General features: G+C 39.5%; 1 protein-coding gene across 2 annotated transcripts in view; it reads left to right on the top strand.

The window, feature by feature from the left end:
• gstcd (glutathione S-transferase, C-terminal domain containing) overlaps positions 1-27,971 on the top strand; it is a 77,605-nt gene that overhangs the window by 19,323 nt on the left and 30,311 nt on the right. For both annotated transcript variants that reach the window (XM_051703269.1, XM_051703268.1), the window contains exon 5: positions 979-1,072. In XM_051703269.1, the coding sequence (XP_051559229.1) occupies positions 979-1,072 (94 nt within the window). The remainder of the gene's footprint in view (positions 1-978; positions 1,073-27,971) is intronic.

The following is a 27,971-nucleotide window of genomic DNA, read 5'->3' as shown; positions in this document are numbered from 1 at the left end:
TATACTTCCTCCACAACAAGGACACCACACCCCTGGTTTTTCCATCCCTTACCTTGAAACTTAAGTCCCGTTCACTTCTTTGTACTTTGAAGTTTTTACATGCTTTGTTATATAAGAAGCCTCTCGAAGGTCCAAATCAATGTTTTTTTTTTCCCTCCCCTTTTTCTCCCGTTTGGAATGCCCAATTCCCAATGCGCTCTAAGTCCTCGTGGTGGCGTAGTGACTCACCTCAATCCGGGTGGCGGAGGACGAATCTCAGTTGCCTCCGTGCCTGAGACTGTCAATGCGCACATCTTATCACGTGACTTGTTGAGCGCGTTACTGCAGAGACATAGCGTGTGTGGAGGCTTCATGCTATTCTCTGCTTCATCCACGCACAACTCACCATGTGCCCCACCGAGAGCGAACCACATTATAGCGACCACGAGGAGGTTACCCCATGTGACTCTACCCTCCCTAGCAACCGGGCCAATTTAGTTGCTTAGGAGACCTGGCTGGAGTCACTCAGCACGCCCTGGATTCGAACTCACGACTCCAGGGGTGGTAGTCAGCGTCTTTACTCGCTGAGCTATCCAGGCCCCCCGGTCCAGATCAGTGTTGAGAATTACATCACTTTCCATTCATTTATTTCCATTCATTTCTTACCATGTACTCCCAATGAAGAATAATTGTAATTGCACACATATTGCACACTCCTGAAGGCCACTTTGCTTAGACACTTCTGACTGAGGAAATGTCAAATATTCTTGGCTAAAAGGAAGCATAAATGTCTGAAAGGGTTTCAAAAGTGGGATTGTCAAGCCTGAACTGCTCTGTAACTTTATTTCCTGATTTAATAGGAATCTTGTCTCACGTGCTTTCTGCAGAAGAGATGTAACCATAAAATTAACTGTTAAAATTCTGTGTTTCCTGTTCAGGTCCTGGGGGCTTATGACAGTACTCAATGGTAACTTGTTTTTTATGTTTTGTGTCCCTCAGGACAATGGGATAGATGCTGTTTTCTCTCCTCACCCTTGCCCATCATGGACCCTGGACTGGGAGAGTTTACCTGTGGCCGTCAACCCCACTGAAGGTTAAGAGTTACATGTGGTAACCACATACATGTGGAACACAACTCTTCACCAGTACCATCCTGTGATACTGTGTCATTTTAATTCATTTTCAATTTGAAACTAAACACATAAACACTTGTTTAAAGATATATCATCTCTGGTTTAAACATTTGTTTTACTGCACGGCAGGTTTGCGTCATTAGCTTGGTTGTTGTGATTTCATTTTCAACTGAAGCTAGCTACTTCATACAGTGACTAGGGAAGAACTGATATTATTTCAACAATTAATGCAGCAACAAAGCCTATGATTGAAGGACATCATCTTAAATGTGGAATAAGAAATCCAAAATCAGTTACGGACCGTTTTCCTAAGCAGACGTTGCCATTAGAGCAGGAATGGGTTTCTGACTGTTAAGTATTCACCCCTGTCTCATGTTGTGTGCTCTCGGTTGCAGTGCTCTGGGATCTTAACTAGCTCGAACAGCAGGCAGCTGTTCTTCACCAGGAATGAGCGAGATGCGAATCACAGCACACAGACAGATGAGTGCGCTCTGTGGAGAGAAAGAGAAATCCCTTTCATTTAAACAATCCACATCGACCGGCGTTCTTGAGAGAAAAATTTACTTGAGTCAAAAAACTATATGCAATTCCAGTTTGCGAGAAACAACTAAATCAAATGTAAGGGAGTTTGTTCTCAAGAAAATAGGTAGATAATTATTTTTGTTTTGTCATGTTTAGTCCATATCTATTAGGTTTGAGGTCATATAAAAAGAGAGAGAGAGAGTTACGGGCAGCTGCCCGGCATGTGTTTGTGGTTGTCTTTTTGTTTGTTTATTATTAAATTATTATTTATATTGTCAAGCCGGTTCTCGCCGCCTCCTTTCCATTGAACTTCGTTACATTGGTGCCGCAACCTGGGAAGGAGAGGGATGCGCTGTTTTGGAGTCCTCGCCACTTCCATCCACCCAAAGGAGCAGCCAAAGGAGTTGCTGCCGGCTGCCTGGAGCAGTGGAGCCGCTACCAGGGGCGGAGGAGTTCCCTACCGGCCACCGAAACGCGGCGGGGCGTTCCGTCCGCCAGGGGTCGGAGGACTCGCTCCGGTCCGCCCTGGGAGGAGCGGCTGTCGTCCGCCAGAGGGTGGTGTGGTCGAGGACCGGACGACGGCACGTCAGAGAACTGGCGAGTACGTTTTTTTCTCTCTCTCTCCTCTCTCTCTCCCGCTGTCGCTCCGTGTTGGCCTTTCCCTCTCTTTTTTTTTTTTGTTGTTGTTGTTGTTCATGCCGGGGGCTCCCCGGCCTGAAGGAAAGGAGGGAGGAGTGTGATGCTGCACACCCGGCCCCTAATCAGGCTAATCAAGCCCTCGAAGGGGATAAAGACGGCCGGAGTCGGCAGTTCAAGAGAGAGAGTGTTACGGGCAGCTGCCCGGCATGTGTTTGTGGTTGTCTTTTTGTTTAAGTTTATTATTAAATAATTATTTATATTGTCAAACCGGTTCTTGCATCCTCCTTTCCATTGAACTTCGTTACACCAACTTCGTATATCCAATTTTGTTGCCATGACGACGTAGCGCTACAAACCCTAAAATGACGATATAAACAACTTTACAGCTCAAATAGAAGAGTTAATTTAAGTGCTTTTATAAAATTATAGCATCACATTTCTGCCGTAAAACTCTCCAAAAATTGGCCCCATTCACTTCCATTGGCCCCATTCCTCACTGCAAACTTTTTTTGAAGAAAAGGAGGGAAGAGTCAAAATTATGTTTTTGTGGCAATCAACATTATGCCACAAATGCTTTAGATTGAGCTCAAATTGGCCCTCGTTTATTAAAAACAAATTGCTGCCACAGTAAGGCACGTACAATGGAAGTGAGTGAGGCCAGTTCAAAAGTGTTGCCACAAGATGCAAACGTTGGACATCTTAACATGATTTTAGTGTGGTTAAAATCGCTTACCAACCATATCAGTGTAAAGTTATCCAATAACCCTGTAAGAGGATTTTACACTAAAATAAGATTTTGTTGTAATTATGTAGGTAAATTATGACAATTTTCATTCAATACAACTTTAATATGTATGTAGGCTTGAGCATCCTCTCTCTGTTTGGCATAATAGTTCACCCACATGGCATATTCAATGCATAATCCATAAGTAACTGCACTTTGCAGCATAGCCAGGGTCAAAGGAGATTCACATGATTCCATTCTCTCACAAAATAATGACTGATTCATCTTCCATTTGCATTCTGAGGTTATTTTGAGGCTTTTAGGGGATGTTTTTCAGTTGAGTGCAGTCTCAAATGGACTATAGTGAACGTATTGCTCTGTTCACATTTGCATCAAACTCAATTTCAGAGATGAACCCCCGAAAAAGTAGAAATGATTGTCTGTGACGTGCGGTGAAGACACAAGAACATATTTTGATGAAAAATACTTGTGTTGCTTCAAACTCTTAGACTTACATTCTTTAATGAAACACAGAAGGAGATGTTAGGCAGTGTGTTAGTCTCTGTCACCATTCAGTGTGAGGCCCACTGATGACAGAATTTTAATTTCAGAGTGAACTATCCCTTTTGATTTAAAAAAAAAAACTGTTATTATTTTTACACGTTCAGTCAATCTCAACAGAACATTAGGCTTTAGAGAAACTGACGGTTCTGAGAAAAACTCACAAGTGTTGTTGAGTATTGCATACTGAACACAGGCACTTATGTGCACTGCCATACACTAGAGAATGTTGCTTTTATTTGGTACCAGCTTGTGCTTTTACTATAGCAGCTCTATCTGTCAGCACGCGCCCACACACGCCTCCCTCTAATGTGTTTTCAAGTGCTGAATCTCAGAGCGCTAACAGAGAGACTGAAAGAGAGACTAAGAACACAGAGGCATGTATATGTCCTGCTGTTTGTTATGAATCCTCCATCGCTTCAACGCTCCTGCCATCTTTCAATTGTCAAGTAACCCATGGAGTGAAGACAAGCTCCATTGTTTAGGGATTGTCATAGTCTGCATCTGTTGGAGAAAGTGTATTAGCCGCAGTCCTCCTGTGCTGCTCTTAGCACTGACTCTTGAATTGTTGTATCCTAACTTTACCAGATTACTTGCACAGATATTTTGAGGTGCATAAGACCCAAGTCAGCATTTCCTGCCTTCCCACACAAAGAAAAACATGGTGTTCTGATGTGTAAGTGCTAGCCAGAAAAACTCCTGACCAGAGATCAGGAAACTCAAGTCTGAGACTCGGTCTAAAGTTGCACTTAATATGTTAAAAGACTTGACTTGGACTCCAAATTGGAAACTTGTGAACAACAAAAGTCATTCATTCTACAAGGACATATATTTTGTCTGAATGTTGTGCCACTGAGCATGCACAGCAACATGCTGATGACTATCAAAAATCAGTTTATTCAAGAAAATCGACAACGTAAGGAACCCGTGTTTACATGAGATTTGAAATCATCAGATTATTCTCTGCCTTTGACATCAAAACATAAACAGGCATGTGCAAATCACTTGCGCACATTGTTATACCAGTAAGAACGCCAGTGAAGGTGTTTACATGCAACACGAAATTAGGGTATGGGCAAAAATCAACCGGTTTAATGCTTAAACTTTTTATGGTCTTGCCCCAATTAAAGTAAATAATTTAAGGTGTTGCTAAGTAGATGCAGCACAATACAGTCAGACAATGTTTGATGCTTAACATAAAGTTATAAGAAGCAGTCTTTTGAAGTGGCGATCGACAGAATGTCATGCTGCTTATCGCAATTGCGACTGGTTTAATATAAAAACTTTTATCGCGTGACGCAATACCGCATCGTGTCTGATTTGGAATTGTGACTTAACCTTAAAAAACTTGGTAATTTTGCATGACACAGCACAACCCAGTCAGAATTTATATATTTGATGTTTAATGCAGCATCAAAAATAGAAACCAAGCAATTACCAGAATGTTCTGTCATTTGTCGCTGGAAGAGATGCTTTTTAATTTGTCACTATATGAGATGCCTTTCATCGCATTCCGCTTTATCGCATTGCATCTTGTATGGACACATTGTTAGGGGCTGTTCATACCGAACTTGCATCCATCTGGCCTGTTTTTCAATTGTTCTTCTTTGTAAGCATGCTTTAGACGGACATATTTGAACATTGCACCTCGTCTTGCTTTGCTATGTTTTTAGATGCCATTTCCAGGTAAAAATAACTTAAATTGTTTGTCTTGGGCCACCTATGTTCTGTTCTGTTTGTTGTTCTGCATCTAGATGTTTTTTGGGCAAGACGTTCAGACTGAACAGCCCCTAAGACTTGAGACTTGACTTAGACTTGGTCTTGAAAGGCGTGAGACTTGACTTGGACTCACGACAGAAGACTGCAGACTCTGACTCTGCTTCAGAGACTAGTGAACATGTCTTAAGGTTCCATGTTGGGCCCGTCCACATTTGTGGACTAAACATGATCCCCACATCAAGTTCTTATTAGAGACATCAACAAATTTTCTGAGTCAATGTAGCCATCTGTCAATAATATCTCAAGTACCTATGCCCAGTTTCTGCCCAATGTTTTTTACCCACACCTAGTTGTTTCAGGATATGTTGGTTTCCATGTCTGTATCACTGTTTTGAAGGATTATATATATATTTTTTGTGGACTTCTTGTGGAGGAAACTGAGCATTCTATAGAGGTGCTATCGGATTGGCTAGATTAAAGAATCCTGTTCCCTTTTGGAAGATTGGCTTGGCGACTGAAGTCTTTGGTAATTCGACACACTCCATTCATATAAAGGTAAGAATTTGAATTTTACAATTATCCGATTTCTTCGGGAGCCAGTTAAGCTAAATATTTGGACGTTTAAGACTCTACCACCCACATTTTGCAAGCCGCCTCCTCCAGAGTGCAGTCTAAATTGAGGGCAGTCTGTGGGTGGATTGCATTGCTAGGGTGTCTATTATGCAGTTTGTTGAGATCAAGAGAAAGACCTAGTCACTGTCACCACTACAGAGCAGAGAGAAGCCCCAGGGGCCACCTGGGAATCGTGGATGGCGATAGTGCCTTGAATATGAATTAATTTCCCCTGTCAACACTGGCCCTGTTGAGCACTAAGGGACTCCAGTGTGTTTATGTGGGAAGGAGCTGATTACAAGGGAGGCACATTCCGGATGTGTCTGCCTGTTTTGGCAGCTACCTGCCATAACATAAACCATGGTTTATGGCAGCAGAGGGCCATAGAGGAGGTGAGGTCACCAGAATCAGCGGAGAAATTAAAGCCTCCAAAACTTTCAAAGGGACAGTCAAATGATTGAATGGCTTCTTAAATGACTCCTCAAATACACATGCTGCATGCTTAGTATAAAGTAGCCAGACTTTGACTATAGGCAAATGTCTGGTCCACATTGCAGTTTATTCTGGTCAAGAACTGCCCTCTTAAGCTGACGTCACACTCCAAACAACTCGATTTAGGCCGGGGGTGTTACACTTACTGACTGTATTGCGGAGATTTTGCCCTCTTCAATCGGTAGACACACTTTCCGATTCAGAATGGTGGAGGGGTGACGGACTTTCTGACTCCCTCCGACTCTCTCTCCAATTCCCTGTCACGTGGCGCTTGTTGAAATAACAACAGGACTACCGTGTGAACATAAACAATTGTGATAGAGTGATTTAGGATGTGATTCATGGAGTAACCTTGTGAATTGTGTATACTGTACCTTTTGTGTATTAGAACGCTTAGAACGTCGTTCCATAGAATGCTGATGTCCATATGCAGCTTTCAGTTATTTAAAAAAAAATATGTGAAAATCAACAAAAACTGATTGTTCTGCCTCCGCTTTCTGATTTTATTAGTCATTTTTGTGTAGGAGAACCCCAGTAAAAAGTAGGGATTCACCGATGTATCGGCTGCCGATATTTATTGGCCAATTATTGACCAGATTAAAACTATTGGCATATTGGTAAGAAGCATGTAAGCGCCGGTATGAAAAAACAGTGGTCGGTCACTTTATATTGGGTGGCCTTAACTACTATGTACTAACATTAAATACATACAAGACTATGTATTTACTGTGTAACTACATGTTGTTCTGCAAAATTCCCACATTTGCTGCTACTGAGTATGAGGTACGGGTAGGTTTAAGAGCAAGGGTAGGGTTAGGATTAGGGGTTAGAGTTAGGTTTTGGGGTAAGGGTTGGGTTAGGGTTAGGGGTAAAGTTAACAGTGTAACTACAAATGTGATTAAATGCAAGTACTTTAAATGTAATTACAATGCAACATCATATACAGTGGTGTGAAAAAGTGTTTGCCCCCTTCCTGCTTTCTTATTTTTTTTGCATGTTTGTCACACTTAAATGTTTCAGATCATCAAACAAGTTGAAATATTAGTCAAAGATAACACAAGTAAACACAAAATGCAGTTTTTAAATGAAGGTTGTTATTATTAAGGGAAAACAAAATCCAAACCTACATGGCCCTGTGTGAAAAAGTGTTTGCCCCATCTGTTAAAACATAACTTAACTGTGGTTTATCACACCTGAGTTCAATTTCTCTAGCCACACCCAGGCATGATTACTGCCACACCTGTTCTCAATCAAGAAATCACTTAAACAGGACCTGCCTGACAAAGTGAAGTAGACCAAAAGATCTTCAAAAGCTAGACATCATGCCGAGATCCAAAGAAATTCAGGAACAAATGAGAAAGAAAGTAATTGAGATCTATCAGTCTGGAAAAGGTTATAAAGCCATTTCTAAAGCTTTGGGACTCCAGAGAACCACAGTGAGAGCCATTATCCACAAATGGCGAAAACATGGAACAGTGGTGAACCTTCCCAAGAGTGGCTGGCCGACCAAAATTACCCCAAAAGCGCAGCGACGACTCATCCAAGAGGTCACAAAAGACCCCACAACAACATCCAAAGAACTGCAGGCCTCACTTGCCTCAGTTAAGGTCAGTGTTCATGACTCCACCATAAGAAAGAGACTGGGCAAAAATGGCCTGCATGGCAGAGTTCCAAGACGAAAACCACTGCTGAGCAAAAAGAACATTAAGGCTCGTCTCATTTTTGCCAGAAAACATCTTGATGATCCCCAAGACTTTTGGGAAAATACTCTGTGGACTGACGAGACAAAAGTTGAACTTTTTGTAAGGTGTGTGTCCCATTACATCTGACGTAAAAGTAACACCGCATTTCAGAAAAAGAACATCATACCAACAGTAAAATACGGTGGTGGTAGTGTGATGGTCTGGGGCTGTTTTGCTGCTTCAGGACCTGGAAGACTTGCTGTGATAAATGGAACCATGAATTCTGCTGTCTACCAAAAAATCCTGAAGGAGAATGTCCGGCCATCTGTTCGTGACCTCAAGCTGAAGCGAACTTGGGTTCTGCAGCAGGACAATGATCCAAAACACACCAGCAAGAAAAAAAAAATGAAGACTTTTATTGAGATGCTGTGGCATGACCTTAAAAAGGCAGTTCATGCTCGAAAACCCTCCAATGTGGCTGAATTACAACAATTCTGCAAAGATGAGTGGGCCAAAATGCCTCCACAGCGCTGTAAAAACTCATTGCAAGTTATCGCAAACGCTTGATTGCAGTTGTTGCTGCTAAGGGTGGCCCAACCAGTTATTAGGTTTAGGGGGCAATCACTTTTTCACCCAGGGCCATGTAGGTTTAGATTTTTTTTTCCCTTAATAATAACAACCTTCATTTAAAAACTGCATTTTGTGTTTACTTGTGTTATCTTTGACTAATATTTCAACTTGTTTGATGATCTGAAACATTTAAGTGTGACAAACATGCAAAAAAATAAGAAATCAGGAAGGGGGCAAACACTTTTTCACACCACTGTATGTGCATAATAAGTACATTGTATCAAATGGTTAAGTACATAGTAATTAAGGCCACCTAATATAAAGTGGGTCCCAATGGTTTATTTATAATGAATTAGTAAAACACTTTGTAAAAACTCAAATTCAAATGCACAATCCAGAAATAATAAGTCAGAATATGTAGAAGTGTAGGCACTCCTATGAACATGTAATATTTTTTTTTTCTTTCAAGTGCTCACGTTAATGTGAAAAAACAGAAACGCTGTAAATGGACATGACAGTTGTGAAAATTGCACTTGCATTTAGGCTACATGATGAGGGAAACCATCCAAAATGCTTTGAAACTTGCAGATTCTGACATCTGAGACATCGTTATAATGTCCATTAATGCTGCATGATTGATCGAATTAAGATTGAAATCACATTATGACCTTGCATGATAACTAAACCTTGAAAGACTGCGTTTTAAAATATAGGCCTAGTCTGCATTCAGCGCTTCAGTCGCTTCAGCGCACCTGTACTGTGTTCAACAGATCCAATCAATGTTCAATGGAAATTATTTATAATAGAACCGTAAATAAGCTTTTGTACCTCTTTGTCCATTTTTAAAGCATAATTCCAAAGTAAAACAGTGATCTGATGTCAAAATAAGGTAAGTGGCAAAGTATTGGGATCAGATCAACATAGCGTTTTGTCAGTTCTTCAGTAAAAGAAGCTCATTGGTCACTTGATGAGACCGCAAGAGCCTGGCCCAGTGAGAATTTTTTTTTTTTGTAACAAGTTTTATCTGGTTTTTCAGTTCTCAGAGCCATTAACTCAGAAGGGAGTCCAGACGGTCAAGGGATTTATGACCTCCTGCTGACAGACGCTAACCTGAGGTTGTTGCTGTATTGTTGCACAGTAACCCCTTAACTAAATTTAACATGGGTGAATCGAGGAATCATTGTTTTCTAAATGTTGCTTCCACTTTTCAAAGCCTTGTTCGTTGTCAGAAATCAAACCTATGTAAATGTAAAACCTGCGTAAATCTAGATGTGGATTCACCAAAGAAGGGAAGACAAAGGTTCCACATTATTTTCAAATGTGTTCCAGGCAGAAATGGCACTTACCCTTTCAGGAGCCGACGTTTCGTTCAGTTTGATTAATTGAACCCATTTCTTCAGTTAGGTCATTTCAGTTAATCAATACCAATTAAATATTGCTGTCAAGGCTGGCTTGCATTTTGTGTTGGTCCCCCTTGGAGATTTCTCAGCACTTTTTACACTCAATAGGGGTTCCAATATAGTCCACACTCGAGAGAGCCTTAAATTAATGTTAATAATTGCTAAAATGTTTGAGTCATGAATTTAAGGTGCCTTACAGCAGTACTTTTTTATTTGCAAAATGCCACTTAATGAGTATTCATTCTTGTTACTTTTCTCATTCCAATACAAAATCTATACTTATGCAGGGCTTGGGCACCAATGTATGCTGATGTTTAATTTAATTTATGCTGGTGTTATTATTTACAGCCTGGTAACAGTGTAAAATGAGCATTTCTTTCACTCTTGTTTTCAGCCTTTAGAATGTCCTTGTTAATTTTCATGCTTTGTTATTCTATTTTTATTCTGAATAATACAGCGTATCAGGCAGAACATATCGGTAAATTAAACGTGTTAGTTGCATTCTTTCCTCCCATCACTTTTTTATTTAGTGTTTTCCATCTGTAGTTAAAGTAATAGTTCACCCAAAATTAAAATTGTCATTTATTTACTCACACTCATGTTGTTCCATACCTTCTTTTCCCTATTCAGTGGCAATGAATGGTGTCTGTAGATGTCAAGCCAAAGGATGCAAAATCACTATTTAAGTATTCTAAAAGTAGTCCACATGACTTGTGCTTTATATTCCAAATCTTCTGAAGCCATACAATAGCTTTGTGTGAGGAACAGACTTTAAGTCATTAATCACTTATAACCTTGATATGTGCTCTGGCTTTACTGGCATGTTCAAAAGAGAAGCTTGTTTACATTACTTGTGCTTAAACTTTGTGTAAAACTCCACCTTAAAAGTTCTCGCGGTTACTGTGCAAAGTTTAAGTGCAAGCTAGTGTGAACAAGCTTCTCTCATAAACACGCCAGTAGTACTATTGTCAAAATTTTCAGAGAATAATGACTTAAATTTGCATCTGTACCTCATACAAAACTATTGAATGGCTTCCGAAAACTTGGAATATACATTGATCAGCCACAACATTAAAACCACTGACAGGTGAAGTGAATAACATTTATTATCTCGTTACAATGGCACCTGTCAAGGGGTGGGATATATTAGGCAGCATGTGAACAGTCAGTTCTTGAATTTCATTCATTGGAAGCAGGAAAAAGGGGCAAGCGTAAAGATATGAGCGACTTTGACAAGGGCCAAATTTTGTTGGCTAGACGACTGGGTCAGAGCATCTCCAAAACGGCAGGTCTTGTGGGTTGTTCCCAGTATGCAGTGTTTACTACCTACCAAAAGTGGTCCAAGGAAGGACAACCGGTAAACTGGCGACAAGGTCATAGGCGCGTGTAGGGAGCGAAGTCTAGCCCGTCTGGTCCGATACCCCAGAAGAGCTACTGTAGCCCAAAAATAAGAGGTCAGAGTGCACATGCTGACCCCTGTCCACCGCTGAAAGCACCTACAATGGGCACGTGAGCGTCAGAACTGGACCATGGAGCAATGGAAGATGGTGGCCTGGTCTGATGAATCACGGTTTCTTTTAGATAATGTGGACGGCTGGGTGCGTGTGCGTTGTTTACCTGGGGAAGAGATGGCAGCAGGATGTACTGTGGGAAGAAGGCAGGCCGCCGGAGGCATCGTGAAAATGCACCCTTCCACACTGCAAAAATTGTTCAGGAATGGTTTGAGGAACATGACAAAGAGTTCAAGGTGTTGACTTGGCCTCCAAATTCCCCCGATCTCAATCCAATTTAGCATCTGTGGGATGTGCTGGACCAACAAGTCCGATCCATGGAGGCCCCACCTCGCAACTTACAGGACTTATAGGATCTGCTGCTAACGTCTTGGTGCCGGATACCACAGGACACCTTCAGAGGCCTTGTGGAGTCCATGCCTCGATGGGTCAGAGCTGTTTTGGTGGCACGAGGGGGACCTACACGATATTAGGCAGGTGGTTTTAAAATGTGGCTGATCAGTGTAAATCATGAGTTTTGTGGACTTTCATGTTACTTGTATAGTGCTTTTATGTTCTCTTTGCTCTTTATCCTTTTGTGGTTCGCAGGGGAAAGAAATTCATTCAGTTGGAATGATATAAGGATGAGTAAATGATGACAGAATTTTCATTTTTGGGGGAACTATCCCTTTAATCATCGGCCTTCAGATACTGACCTTCGCCTATAACTCCTGTCTAGCCGTCAACTTCTTGCCTAAATGTCCATCACGACATACTGGATAGCAGCTCTCAAATGACTGCCTTTGAGCCTTTATCACGAATGAATAGGCCATTCTTTGTGCTGAAGACTCAATTAGACAGCGTTTACGTCAGGGTTCAGTGGAGTCTGTTTACAAGAACGCCAGAAGTCACACATTCAAAATCCCTCTTGCGTTTTCTCACCTCATTTTTTCGCCAAGACGCAAGAGCTCAGAAGCAAAGCACCTAATTATCATCTGTTCCAAATAAAGTGCTGCGAAAAGTCTAATCAAGACAATGAAGACCCCTTTAGCTCATTGATTTGTGGCTGGGATGTGGTTGCTTTTCAAGAAACAGCTCTGTTGCCTGTTGGGCTTTTTTTGGGAAAATTTGTGTCCTGTTTTTAGACTCTAAGCCTTTAACTGCTGACATTTATTGAGTGGTGCAATATAGGCCTCATTACGTTTTAAAGAACAGCAAAAAAGCCAAGGCATGCATCCTTGTTTACCAAACACATTTGTTGAAGAGATGAGATGTCAGAATCTTTCATCTGGGAACTGGTAAACTAGACACAAAACACATTTTTCCTAATGCATCTTTCCTCGAATCTGACAAAGGGCTTACAATACCTGTGGTAACTGCAATAACCTTTATGGGGTCTTTTTGCAGCTGGTTCACATGACAATTACGTGACTGTGGTGGCATTTTTCCAAAATGATATTATGTGGCTCATTAAACGTATCACGGCATATTTGCAGTGAAGTGTCCACTGAGTGGCGCTTAAAGCGAGTACATTTTCTCACAAACAGATGAGGTTTTTTAAGGTTAATGCTCTATCGAATTTTAAATCTACAAAACGACATCCATACCATGGCTAGGTCTGGGGTGCTCGAAACTTTTAATGTCCCCGCACTGACTGACAGGAAAACAATCAAAGGGCACTCCGCCCCTGGACTGATGGCGAAACGATCAAAATTGATCAAAAACTAACCTTAACCCTAGACCTAGCCCTGCTCCCTACCCTGAACCTTAAACCTAGTCAAAAAAGCAAATGTGAGATGAAAAACGCAATTGCTGAAGCAAACATGTCAATTTCTAGTGCTTCTATAATACTTACAACTCATGTCTTGCGTGCTCTTCCATACTCGTACCCGGTCCTTTGCAACACTTTTTCAGTTGAGCTATTGGACAATTTAATCGCGTTTGAATAAACACCAAAATGTATCCAAGTCATGCGCTTTAGTAAAAGTGTTTCGATGTCATAAGATAGCATTGTGTGAGAAACGGTGCGGAAAGTGATTATGAACTGATAATCTGCCATTTACTCTTCATTTGAAAGGGAATAAAAGTCGTTGTTTAAGCGCCTCTTGTGTTTATTCATAGTGTTCACCAGGACACTGCGCGATATGTAAAAAAAAAATACAAATAAAAAAATGACAGTATAGTTACGTGATTCTATAAGACCAGGTTGTCTTTTTGTCCATTTACCTATTTTTGTTTTGTGTATACTGCCCTGCAAAGGCAAATCACAGGTCAGTATAGCTGTCTGAATTTAACCAGTATAATTCCAGACTTGTCTTAGTGAGCTGTGCTCATCATTTTCTAGTTTCCGCATCACAATGCAGGTGCAATAAGATTGGATATAGACACTTCTTGGAAAGATTTCAGGTGTGACAGCTGTTTCCTGGATCTCAAACATCAGTTAACATCAGTTCAGAGAATGGCCTGTTGTTGGTAATGCTCAAGTTGAAGTTCTGCGTTGAATGATAACATGACGTTAAAGGCACGTTAGATGCCTCTTTTGTGCTTCTTCTGTTTTTTGTTTTCCTAGATCAAACTTTGAACAAAACGTTGTGCAAAGGAAAGTGACAGTTCTTCACGGCAGGGTTTATGGAACAAGGATTAAATGAAAGAGCTTCTGAATCGGTACACGCATACTTCTCCTGCACCTCTCGTATCATTGAAGGTGTCTCATCACCTCTGACAGAGATTCAAGAAGAGTCTTGGTGTCTCAGTAGGGCAGTCAGCCCCCGACACAGCTGTTTTTACAACACCCCACGCTCCCTCACAACTGAAGTGTGAATTTAAAACACTCTGGCATGGAGGATCTGTGTTAAACAAACAGAACGACTATTGTGCACATCACCGTGGAACAATGTAATCTCTGACATGTTTTTTTGAAGGTGTTGTAGGGGTGGTGTTTGGTTTCAGAAGCTGTATTTACATTCTCCAGACTTGACATGTGTATGTTTTGGCGCCGTCTTTGTCTGACATGAACCCACATACAAAAGGTACGCATGAGGATGTCAGTGTTATCATATCTGTGATGGATTGTGTTTTATGTACAGATTCCTTTGTGGGGAAGTGGGGAAGTAGTATGCATTGGAGTATAGGCAAATAGGAGGAGACCTGGGCTAGAGTTGTCACACAGGTGCACTCAGTAATTTTTGGAATTTGTCGTCTTGGACTTACACTGACACGTAGTGGTGTAGATGCAGCATCATTCAAATGCAATAGTTTTCAGTTACTAATGCCATTATAAAAATTCACTATTCACAGTCAGCCATAATTAACTTAATTCATGAGTAAAGGGTCCAATAACAGGGCAGTTAATTAGATTAAGCGAGTAGTATGTGGTTGGTCATGTGATCCTATCTTGGCTGCTCCCATGAGTGGACCCTCTCCATGTAGAATAAAACAGCTTTCATAAGGTAACTAATATGACTGTGAGTGCTCATGATTTTAAACATATGTTTCAAAATTAAAATTAATTTCTTTAGGAATAAAACTCTTTAAATGAGGAAAAATTTGAGTGCTCCTTTAATTAGAATATTTGTAAAATTCTGCCCTCCAAAGCAAATTTTCACTATTGTATATATTTTTTTATGTATCTCTTGGGTAAACAAGTGAATATAATTAAACCACACTGGCATACATTCAGGCAACGATAAACTATGCTATGAATATATGTTTGGTGTTTTTGTACGGTACATTTTCCATTTTTGTTGGTTAGATAAATCATTCGTGCTTCATAAATGTTTTACTTTTTACATTTTGCTTAAATGTCTATAATAGGATGTTTAATGTAGGTGTAGATTTAATGAGAGGCATAGATTTAGTTTTGATGGTTGTGACGGTGGGGACACATTCCCCCGTCTCCCCCCAAGTTTTAAATGAAAGCTACATCACTGCTTTAGTGGTAAGTTCCTTTGTGACAACTAGCCCCATATAGTGTAAATAAATATAAAAAAAAAATTTTTTTAAGTAAAGGTCTATGTGGCTATGCGGAAATTGACATTATAAAAAATAAACCTACACTTAGAAATATTAATTGAGGAAAAAAGTGTGACAACCAGCCCCAGTCTCCCCTATATTTGAAAACATGCCTCTAGAATCTTAGTCAGTTCAGGAGCCAAGTTAACAATTTGTTTGTTTTGCAAGTGTGATATTGTAAACATGCCCTCTCAACATACACTGGATGTTTGGTGCGTGGTTTCATGGTTTTAAATTGTGAGATTATGCCATTACAAAGATGATGTATACACTTTGCCACACCATTCAACATGAAAAATTCAAGTGTCTGCTCTCCACTAAATGTTTGATACTCGTATATCTGATTTTTTTTCTCACATTTGTATGGTTACCACATTTTTTATTAAATGTTTATTCTGATTGCTTAGCCATTATCTAGGGCCTCGTATTTCAACTTTCAAGCCTCAGGCGAAAACTTGCCAGAGGATGATTTTGGGGAAACGGTGAGACTTATAGCAACAGCGCTGTTGGTAAAAAGTCCCATGTGGCTTGCAAGCAGTAGGTTGAGTACCTAAGGCTCTAGTGTCTACTTGAGTCTCACAGTCTTCATTCTCAGTTGGAGATAATTTCCCAGGCCTTTCTTAAATCCTGACTTATAACTGAGCTCCTACGCACTCTGTTACCTGCACATCTTTCTGTAAGAATAAAATATTTTGGATTGTTTCAAAAGTCAGAACTGGAATAATGCTGGCTTGCAAGGGAGAAATCTCAACAGGCTTTCAGTTCTTCCCACTTTCATATCTAGCTTCCCAGTTGGTACTTATAGGGCATTGTTTCTGATATTATTGTCAAGCTCTGATCCAGTTTTAATTTGATGGTACAGTGAACGGGTAGTTGTTTTTAAATGCAGACTCCTCTGGAGAGGATTTGAAGTTGTACAAATTTTAAAACGTCTCTTTGCACTGCCTACTAGCCATTCTGGTTTAGCCTTTTTCAACAATAAACTGGTTAGATGCTTGAATTACCTTAATTACTCCTCCGACAGCAGCCCTGCCTGGAAAATAGGACTTGCTCTCTAGCCCAGTGTTTTTTTAACTGGTCTTGCTCCAGGACGCTGCTTTTGCATTGCAAATCAAGTTGCGACCCAACACGGGACCAAAATAAAAAAATCCTGTAAAAGTAAACAAAAATGTTCTAAAAAAAATAAAACCTTAAAGTGCATTAATATTATCATGAACTGTATTGGATCAAATGAATGGTTTTCGATGTAGAGGGCATCACACAAACCCGTCCATGTTGGCATCGGCAAACATGTTACTTCAGCTTCTGCAAAGTGACAAATTAATTTGCACCAAAATACAAATTGATCGCAACAGTCTGGTTCTGGAAATAAAAATACAATTAATTATTTCCACAAAGCAGAATTGATTATTAACAATAACTTAAAAAACGTATAGACCTAATGTGAGCTCTGAGGTTGTTAATCAGTGGTGTATGCTTCTGTTGAAGCCGTCAGTCCGCGTTCAACTTAAATTTAGAAATATTTTGTTAATAGCGGCATTCTTAGTGAAGAACTACACTATCCATGATCCAGTAGAGAAATAAAAAACCAATGAGAGGATCTCAGCAAAGAGCTCAGCAGCGACCAAGCACTTCCATGACATACTGCGAATGACACAAACAAGTTGAGCTCCCTACCCTCTTGTGTATTTACATATATTTTCATATTTTGCAATATATTTTATAGTGTTCTCATAATATCTACATTTCAGTATTCGAAACCGATACCAGTAAAATTTTGTTACTCTCCATACCACAGAAAAAATGGATAATATGCTGTTGAACGCATTCCTTTTAGCCTATTAAAATGTAACATTTCAATGTAAATGCTAAATCAAAACAATAGCATGGGGGGCCTGGGTAGCTCAGCGAGTAAAGACGCTGACTACCACCCCTGGAGTCGGGAGTTCGAATCCAGGGCGTACTGAGTGACTCCAGCCAGGTCTCCTAAGCAACCAAATTGGCCCTGTTGCTAGGGAGTGTAGAGTCACATGGGGTAACCTCTTCGTGGTCGCCAGAATGTGGTTCTCGCTCTCAGTGGGGCGCATGGTGAGTTGTGCGTGGATGCCACAGAGAATAGCGTGACGCTTCCACGCATGCTACGTCTCTGCGGTAACGCGCTCAACTAGCCACGTGATAAAATGCGCGGATTGACGGTCTCAGACGCAGAGGCAACTGAGATTCGTCCTCCGCCACCTGGATTGAGGCGAGTCACTACGCCACCACGAGGACTTGGAGCACATTGGGAATTGGGCATTCCATATTGATGTTACTTGAATTGGTGCTATTTTAGTGCATTTCTATCTTTATACTGTGGAAGGCTTTGTTTAGAAAATGTTAATAAAGCATTACTGTTACATTTTGCTTAAAGACAATGTTTGAAATGTTGTGATTTGTTGTGGGTGGTTGGTGTGGATCATGGCTTAGAACTCACTGGAAAAAATGAATGGGGAGAAATGCTTCTGGAACTAAGACGGTTGAAAAAATGGGTGAGCACTGTTGCACTCTATACAGATTTCATTAGGAGGTTAAACAGCTGGCTGTCTGGTGCAGTCAAAACAACCTTGAGCTGAACATGCTCAAAACGGTGGAGATGATTGTGGACTTTAGGAGCACCCAACACTGACCCCCCTCACCATTCTAAACAGCACTGTGGCAGCAGTGGAGTCATTCAGGTTCCTGGGCACTACCATCTCACAGGACCTGAAGTGGGAGACCCACATTGACTCCATTGTGAAAAAGGCCCAGCAGAGGTTGTACTTCCTTCGCCAGCTGAGGAAATTCAACCTGCCACAGGCGCTGCTGATACAGTTCTACTCAGCAGTCATTGAGTCTGTCCTCTGCACTTCAATAACTGTCTGGTTTGGTTCAGCTACGAAATCAGACATCAGAAGACTACAAAGGACAGTTCGGACTGCTGAGAGGATTATTGGTTGCCCCCTGCCCCCCCCCCCCCCCCCCTTTCAAGAACTATACACTTCCAGAGTGAGGAAAAAGGCTGGAAAAATCACTCTGGACCCCACTCACCCTGCCCACTACCTTTTTGAACTGTTGCCTTCTGGCCAACGCTTCAGAGCTCTGAGCACCAGAACCGTCAGGCACAGGAACAGTTTTTTTCCTCAGGCTATCCATCTCATGAACAGTTAAAATTGCCCAATTAAGCAATAACTATGTGTAATACACAGTTTAGTCTTTCTTATATTTATCCAACACATCCAACCTCTTCTGCCATTTCATTCCTCTGAAAAAAAAAAAAAAAAAAAAAACATTTGCACTGTACATATCAGATTTGTATTTACACTGTACATAACAGATTGTATTAGATTTGCACTACCCATGTATGTATGTCTTGCTGCTGTTTTCGTATTGTTTTTGTATTATTGTACACTGGAAGCTCCTGTCACCAAGACAAATTCCTTGTATGTGTATGCATACTTGGCAATAAAGCTCATTCTGATTCTTCTGATCTTCTGATTACATGTTTTTGATTTCAACAACAGAAGGTACAGGAAACATTTTCTCTTCCCTTTTAAAAGTTTGGATGATGATTGAATGATGATTCCTGTTTATTTTGCTATCATAATTATGTTGCATTTTATTATAGCCATTTTAGATGGTCAGCTTTCGCTAACTTACAATTCAGTGTAATCGGGGCATTTTATGAGCAGTCTTTCTCTGATATATCTGCTGGAATTGACGGTAGGAATTTTATAGCTTTGTAAATCTCTCAACAGTCCATATGGGCTTGCAAACCTGAGCTTGGAAGTTACTGAGAGTGGTTAAGGCATGTTTTAGATGCTAGCATTGGTGTCCATACCTCAATAAGTCAAATACCTGTTACTCAAATTCATTGCTGTTGAGCAAAAACAGGTTGTTTGACAAGATTTAGACTAGAGTACACTGTGATAAAAAACAAACTGTCAGCTGTGGTTGCCAGAAATTCACCTTAAAAAATAGTGACCATGTTTCAGGCATTACAGGATGTCATTTATGTCATGCCTGTATATTTTACAGTTCCCTACCTTATATATTATTAAATGATATAATGTTAATATACCAACCTACTGGGAATGCAGAAATCTGCTTTGCACCTTTAAATACAGTACACTCTAAACTACTATAGTAGCATTCCTGGAGCAATGGCCAATAAATATGTATATACACTGCACAGTGTTACTCACACAAACACAGTAAAATGTGAAAAGTGACACTAAAATACGGAAAAAACTAAAATGCGAAAAGTAAAAATAAATAAATAAATAAATAAATAAATGCAATGAATGTGAACTAATAAACATTAAAAACATCCCAGTGTGCATAACTGATATCAAAAGCAAGAAAACAAATAAATTATCAGTAAAATATAACCAAATGTAATGGGTCACAATAGAACATCTGGGAACGCCCATTATTGTTTTTCACCATAATTTTTAACAATAGTTTACTGCAAAAGTACATGTATTGTCTTGTTAAACATAATATACATTTGCACTGTTAACAATACTGTATGTATTTTTACAGTATTTTACTGCAAAATGATATGTATTGTCTTGTTAAATAAAATGCATGGTAAGGTTAACCAATTAACAGTAAAGATTATGTACATTTAAATGTAAATTTTGTAACATTTACATAACTTATTTTTTTACAGTGCAATGTAGTCTGTGTTAAAGGGTTAGTTCACCCAAAAATGAAAATCCAATCATGATTTACTTACCTTTAAGCCATCCCAGATGTGTATGACTTTCCTTCCTCAGCAGAACCGAAGTGAAGAATTTTAAGCACATTGCAGCTCTTTTTGTCCATACAATGCAAGTAAAAGGGTTTCATCAGGCTGCTGGCTGTTTGACTGTCCAAAAAGCATAATTAGGCAGCATAAAAGTAATCCACATGACTCCAGTCGATCAATTAATGTCTTCAGAAGCAAATCGATAGGTTTGTGTAAAAAATACATTGATAAAGAAAACTTCATTAACTTTAAAAAATCGCTTCCTGCCAGCAGTCAACGCATCAGTAACGTAAGCACAAATGCGCATTCACGCGAGAAGTCGGAAGCGCGCGCTTCATATACAACAAAGGAACGAGTGTCATGCGAAAGTTAGGTAATTTCAAACAGCAAATCCAGCACTGGCCTGAAGCAACGATTTAAAGTTTAAAGCTTTTTAATTAGCCACTTGTTTCTTACACCAATATATGATATATGTTCTTATAAATGTTATATTATATACAATTTTATATTGGTATATTATACTCCATATTTTGAAATATATAATATTATACTTAATATTTAAGAACATTTAATATGTTAGAATAATATATTTTAATATATTTTATATTTCACATATTTAATAGATATCAGTCGATTATGTCATTTTATGGTTATATTATTTTGTATAATGACCTCAAAACTGTATAACTGACTGTTGTCCCAGGCAATCGATTTCACGTGTCTCTCATACAGTTTGGCTCCATGGTATCTTTCTTTTACCATAATAGAATATTTTCAGCTCAAATCCTCATTACCCTGTCTGGGCTTACTTTACGATAATGGCCGGCTGACTTCACATTATTCCTTAGATAATGTAATTTATCTTAGCTTTTTAGCTTTTTGGCCTCACTTGTGATTTTTTTCATGGCCTGCTCCACAGTTTAAAGATATCACTCAGTATAAGACTTTACCAGTAGTTTTAGGGACCATTGGGTTTATCTAGCTATGTCTGATAGCTGAAGGAATGTTCTGGAACTCTGGAGTTTTAACAAAGTCTTTTCATGGCCATCAGCCCTGTTTGCATTGTGATCTCTGAGATATTGTCATCTAAGGCACAGAGTATCACTGATGGATGACTGATAAGAGATCTTTAGCATATAGAGGAAAGGAAGAGTTAGGAAACGATTTACCCAGCAGGTAAAGCGTTTCTTCACTGTTCCTTTAAGGTTTGCACGCAGTTTAGACTGATTTTTCTTGCTTTTTTTGTAAATTCTATGCCCACCTGAGGAAATGCTGACAGTTCCAGTGAGGGTTAGACTGTGTCTTAACTGGGCATGATGCAACAAGTTTGTTGCGACTAGTTATTTGTCTAGCATATTGAAAAAACAGCCAAAACTAGCCAGTTTGCTGGTTTTATAGGGGTTTTAGGCACTTGACAGCTGGTCAGGCTGGGAGACCATTCTAGACCATCTTAAACCAGCTAAGACCAGTTAAGACTGATTTAAGCTGTTTTTTCAGCAGTATATCAACACTGAAAGAGTAAATCCTGCATGACGCAACACTTTCACAGCTAATTGGAACGCATTTAATGTTTAATAAACAGTTTTGTGAAGCAAAGTGGACCAATTAGATTTCACTATGGGCAGGGAAAATAGAAATAGAAAGCATCTTACAAAATGTCTTGTCGTGGTCACAAATGGCTAGAACAGATGGTTAAGATGCTTCATGCCTGGTTAGGACACCAGAAGCCTTTTGGAGGTGTCGTGCGCTACTTTCAGGTGTGGGTTTGGTTATTAGCAATAATTAATAATTATCAAAGATAATTATTAATTATTAAAATCAATAGAACATTGATTAGAATCAGTGTTAGCTTTTTAATCCTTTAAATCAGTAATCATCACAGATAACCATCAATTATCAAATTCAATAGAATATTAATATGGATTAATATCGCCGGGGCACCACCCTGGAATCAGGGACTAATAACCAGACTAATAACCAGACAGTATAGCAATCTCAATATAGGATTGTTCTCTTAGGAAAGTCGACATCCGGAGAACATCGGCATTCAAAAGGAAAACAAGGAACGCTTGAATCCAAGCACTGACATCCCCTGCCAGCCCTTGACACAGATGTATGCAAAGAAAAAAGAAACACTTCTCCTTAAAGTATAACAAAGTTTATTGATGCAGTAATATCAATTAATAATCAATACAAGGCACTTATTAAACTTCTGACTTTCAACTACAAACTAAACTAACATGATTAGATATGGTAACAAAATAAGCCTATAATACATGAGAGGAAGGTATTGTGTGTGTGTGTGTGTAAGGAGTGACGCGCACAAAATGGCAGACGTGGCTCTCGTTGAGAGTACGTTGCGTGAGGTTTCCTGCCAGAGAATATGGCCGCGAATGTGGGCAGAGAGAAGCTGGTTAATGACGTCTGCCCGTTTAGTGTGTGTCTCCACTTGTACAATAACTTAGGGACAAAGCTGAGCTTTATCGCCAAGTTATCTAATAGCCAAATGTGTGTGCGGGTATGTTTGTGAGGGGTCGCGTGTGTATGCGGTTAGTATGAGAGAGAGAGAGAAAAGATTGACGGCACCAAAGCCGTTTTTCGCAATCGTGGGGGAAGGCAACTGTTTGTTTATCACTCAGAGAGGTGGTGAATGGCTTGTAAACCATCCCGCGGTCTTTTGTTCTTTAAAGGATAAACTCAGTGTGCCGGTCTCACCCACGATGGCGGAAATGCACAACAGTCCAACGTGGTTGGACTTCAACACAGCAAATCACATTCGTGGTAACAGTATATTACAGTAATACCTTGAGTATTATTAGCAGCAATGAGCGGACTCGGTGGTCCGTAAAGTGTTCAAGCAATAACCTTGATACACAAGAATAACACACTATAATAATCTATCTCTGCCCAGACGTAAACCTCTTACTTGAATCGCGTGAGGACGTGGGTAGAACGTGTGTTCGTCCGTCGTTTGACTCCGACTCGATTCCTCGAAGCTTGGGTGATGACGGGAGGCCGTTTCCTTGCTCTGTCGGCGGGTGGTACGGCGGCTGATTCTTGGCGAGTCGGCAGAAAAAACAGTGAAGTCGACTCGGTTGAAGAGGGAAGAGAAATTCTTTCTTCACTTCTTCAGGCAAACGGGTGAAGACGCGGATTGCTCGGCGGTCTCCTTCGGATCCGTTAGCGTGTTTGGTGGAACATGGAGAAATCTCAACTCGTCCGGCGAGATGGATATTGTATGGCCAAAGTTCCAAATTGTACGTTACTTCCTTGTGCAACGAGGCTACACCCGAGAGCAGCAGAGCTACGTCTAGGTACATCACGCAATGTCGCTGGAAGCAACGCCCAGAAAGATCTCTGAGGTTGTTATACTCCTGATGACGTCATGGTTGAGGGGCGCATTCTGTTATGTGCCTCATCCAATAGGAGTTGAGAGTTCGATCCTTCAGAATTTCACACATAGGTGTAAAGTGAGCAAGGCTTCGTGGGATTTATAGTCTGTTTTGGACTCCCTTTGTTTGATTTTGGCGCGATTGTTGTAGTTAGGCTTTATGACTGTATGTAGGCCTCAGTCAGGCTTTATGACTGTATGTAGGCCTGCCTTTGTCTTATATCTGAATACCTGAGGCCCAACAGAGGGAAAGCAAGAAGTACGTGTGCAGAATGCTCATTTATGCTAATAGCTACAGACATCATCGTGAGGATGAAGATGGGTCTATATTTATTTATTACCCTTTTTATTTCATTGCCCCTTCAACTCGGCAAACAGCTCATAACTCAAGAATGGGCTGCGCTAATCAGTATGCCATATTTTATAATGAGATTCTCTATATTGGTTAACCTCAGAGTCAGTTCATTCAAACTACCTCAAGCTACTTTGTCCTTGCATCCACACAGTCCTTCCACACAATCCGTGTTGGGCACCCTGGGAACATAAGCTCGGCCAGATGGGCTGTGCTAGCCCCAGCGTTAGCAACAGTGCTCATGCTATATTATGGATGTGTTCGCAATACAGCTGTTGTTTTTCTCTCTCGGCAAACGTGTCTGTCTGCAGACGAAAGCACAGGGCTGGGCAGAGATTGCTGGCTGTGCCGCTTCATCCCCACAGCGCTTCCAGTTGCCTCAAAACAATGTAATCATAGAAGTGCAGGCATTTCCTTTGCCGAAAAATAGGATTGCCTGTCAAATTTTTACAAAGAATGTTCTGTTTGAAATCCAAGGTTCATCACTAAGAGGTCGTTAAAAGGCAGTTAGATGGTTCCGTTAAAATTGTCCCTCCATGTCCGGAAAAAGACCTGCAGGCTGCATAAGCATTAGTGTTCATTTTTGTATCACATTTTCCCTTTTTTTTTTTTTTTTGCAATGACAGAATTGTTTGGTATCTGAGCATATGCATATATCTCTTTTTGCAGTTGTTTTTATATACATGAAAACAGATATATTAACACCAAAGCATTACACAGTCTTTTCAAAATTAGGGATGCGCTGATATGATAAAAAACTTTTAAGCTAAAGATGATACCGATTTTGCCACTTACCTTATTTTGTCATCAGATCACTTAATTAGGAATGCTTAAAAAATTTACAAAGAGGTGCAAAATCTTTTTCACTTTTCTAACAATAAATAATTTCCATTGGACATTGGATCTGTTGAACACATGACGTGCCAAAATTTTAAAGAGAGGCACAGTGAAGGATATAGACAAAATAAAAAGACAAAAAAATATATAAAAATAACTAAATATGATAACATAATGATTAATATGAAAAAAGGTTATTTTGTGCTTAAAAATGATTTTGTACCTCTGTTTTTGCAGTTTAAAATACAGCCTTTTAGGGTTTAGTAATCGTACAAAGCCATATTGCGATTTCAATCTTAATTCAATCAATCATGCTGCATTAATTGGCATCATACTGTTTTCTCAGAAGTCAAAGTCTGCTGGTTTCAAAGCATTTTGCATGGTTTCCCTCATCATGTAGCCTATAGGTAATTGGTGCTTTCACAACTTTAACATACATTTGTTTGTTTTTTTCCCACATTAATGTGAAAATTTTAATTAAAGGTTACATGTTCTTAGGAGTGCCAACCTTTCTATATATTGTGGCAATTATTATTATTGGATTGTGCATTTGAATTCACTGAGTTTTTACAAAGTGTGTTACTAATTAATTATAAATAAACCATTGGTTTTTCATATCTGCATTTTCTTGCTTATTACCGATATGCCAATGGCATTAATTTGGTCAATAATTGGCCGGCAAATATCGGCAGCTGATCCATCGCTGCATCCCTAACGGCAATACCATGTATTAATAGATATTTACAATCGTGTTCTTTAGAGTACATTGGAGTAACATGTAAATAACAGGGTACATGAATATGGAATTCTTTCAATACCGTGGTGTATATCAAAGTACCATGGTATTACCATCTGATACCATCACTGAACCATACCACAGGTGTTGCATTTAAAAAAAAAAAAAAAAAAAAATCTTTTATGTTTATTGAAGTTTTATAATATATTTGGGATTGCCGTAGAGTACAAAATTATACAGAACACCAAAAAACAAAAACAAAAAAATAAATAAAAATACAGCACACAACTCCTATATCCCCAATCCCAGAAAAAAAAAAAAAACCCAGAAAAACCCCATGCCTAACATATGCAGTCACAATCTAAAGAATAACAATAAAAATTACAAATACAGATATATATATATACCCATTAAGCAGTGAAATTACAATAATAAAATTAACAAAGGGGGATACAATTTGTCATGACATTATGTATTACATAGATGATTGAGTAGGTATGGAGGCGACCAGAGGATTGAAGTTATCAGGATTTTGAAAAAAGATAAGGAAAGGGTCCCAGGTCTCATAGAACAATCCAGTATTGCACTTTATGGTGTATCCGATCCTCTCAAAGTGAATGCAGCTCATCAACTCACATAACCATTGCATTAGTTTTAGAGGTATTACTACTTTATATTTCCTGAAGCAGTTTTCTTCCAAATTCAATACTCATATTTGTATTTTAATGTAGAGCAATGCAAGTGTTTGTGCGTTTCTGATCTGACTTTTGAGCATTTACGGATAGATTAAACTGAATTTAACATTGAGCCCCTTCATGCTGTCGGTCTGAAATGCTGGATAATGCAAATGAAGATGGTTTCAAACTCTTGCTTTCCTACTTTGAGTATTAAGCGCCTTTTATGGGTATTAACTGTATATTTTTACCCTGAATGTGTCAATATTTGGAAAATGAAAATGTCGGGTTCAAATAATTTTTTTAAGCCATTTCTAACCTAGAAAAAGCTATGTTATATCTTCCAGCTTTCTGTCTTGATCTTAAATTTCACTGCATTTTCAGCTACTACATAGTGTCCAAAACAACAACAACCAAACATTCAGCTATTGCTAATTTTTTAAATAAGGAAAAATGTTGGATGAGCTTAGGTATTTAAGGTTTGACTCAGCCCCAGTAGAAAGCATAATTTTGCTTATTCAAGCTAAAAGAAAAAATGGCACAATTACTTATAATGGCTTTATTTTGACAGAGAAGCTAAAATGTGACCAGAATGTGGCTTATGTTCAATTCCATACAAATCTTGCTTGTTTGTGGGAGATGGACCACTTGTTGGAAAATTAATGGGGGAATTTTGTAAGATGTAATATGACAGCTGTAGGGAATGGAAGTCCAACCCCACTATATCCCAGTATTCCAATATACAGTACTGATGTTGTTCCAGCCAAAACAGAGGAATAGAGATCAAATATGAAGCTCTTGAAACTCAAACAAACTGTTTTCTTTTCTCTTCATAATTCACACTCTGAATTCAAAATTCTGTTACAACGTTGCCTAACTGCAATGTTGGGGAAAAGGTTTGGTTCTTCCTTCAAGCTCATGAAAGGTATTTATGGGTGCTCAGACCACCAAAATTAGTTTTCCTGTCCAGAGATTTAATGACAATGATCTTGGCCTTGTGTCTGTAAACTGTTTGTACATTCCAGTCTTTCTTGCTTAAACGGTGTCTGTGAATGGTTGGCAGAAAAACATCCTTGTGGGTGTCTTGCTCTTGAATAATTCTTGCTTAAATACCTTCATTCGGGCCTCTCCTCTTCATGCAAACACAGATATAGCCACTTGAACACACAATTGTGTTCACCCACTTGAGAGGCCTGTTTTATTCTGCTTTTGTGTCTTTAGTTGGAATGATTCTCCCCCCTTCACTCACACATTTGTGCATTACAGCAAAAATGAAGGAACTTGAGGTCTGGATCGCTGGAAAATATTCTCCTCTTGGCTCCTTGGTAGGAAGTCTGTTTCTGAGATGCCATGAGCATCTTGTAAGCTTCTGAGAGTTCAGGAGGAAAAAAAAAAAGAGTCCTAATTTCTTTTTCTTATTCTGTTCGCTATCAGTTTTTGAGAATGCTTGCTGGTCCAGTTAGAACTAGGGCTTGGTATCTACACTTATTTATGAGTATCTAACCTCACCATAGGGCTGCATGGTTAATAAATGGTCAATTATTTAATCTTGATTTTGAACTTGCGATTTCGATTGATAAAATTTACTTTAAAATACTTATTTTGTGTTAAGCATCTGCACCATATCGGCAATTATTTTTGTAGGCTACACACCCGAAACAAGCCGTAGACTGTGTTCC

The sequence above is a fragment of the Myxocyprinus asiaticus genome, chromosome 7, assembly GCF_019703515.2.
Source record: "Myxocyprinus asiaticus isolate MX2 ecotype Aquarium Trade chromosome 7, UBuf_Myxa_2, whole genome shotgun sequence".
Taxonomy (NCBI): domain Eukaryota; kingdom Metazoa; phylum Chordata; class Actinopteri; order Cypriniformes; family Catostomidae; genus Myxocyprinus; species Myxocyprinus asiaticus.
Note: the sequence above shows the minus strand (reverse complement) of the source record. Positions and strands in the feature narration are given on the sequence as shown.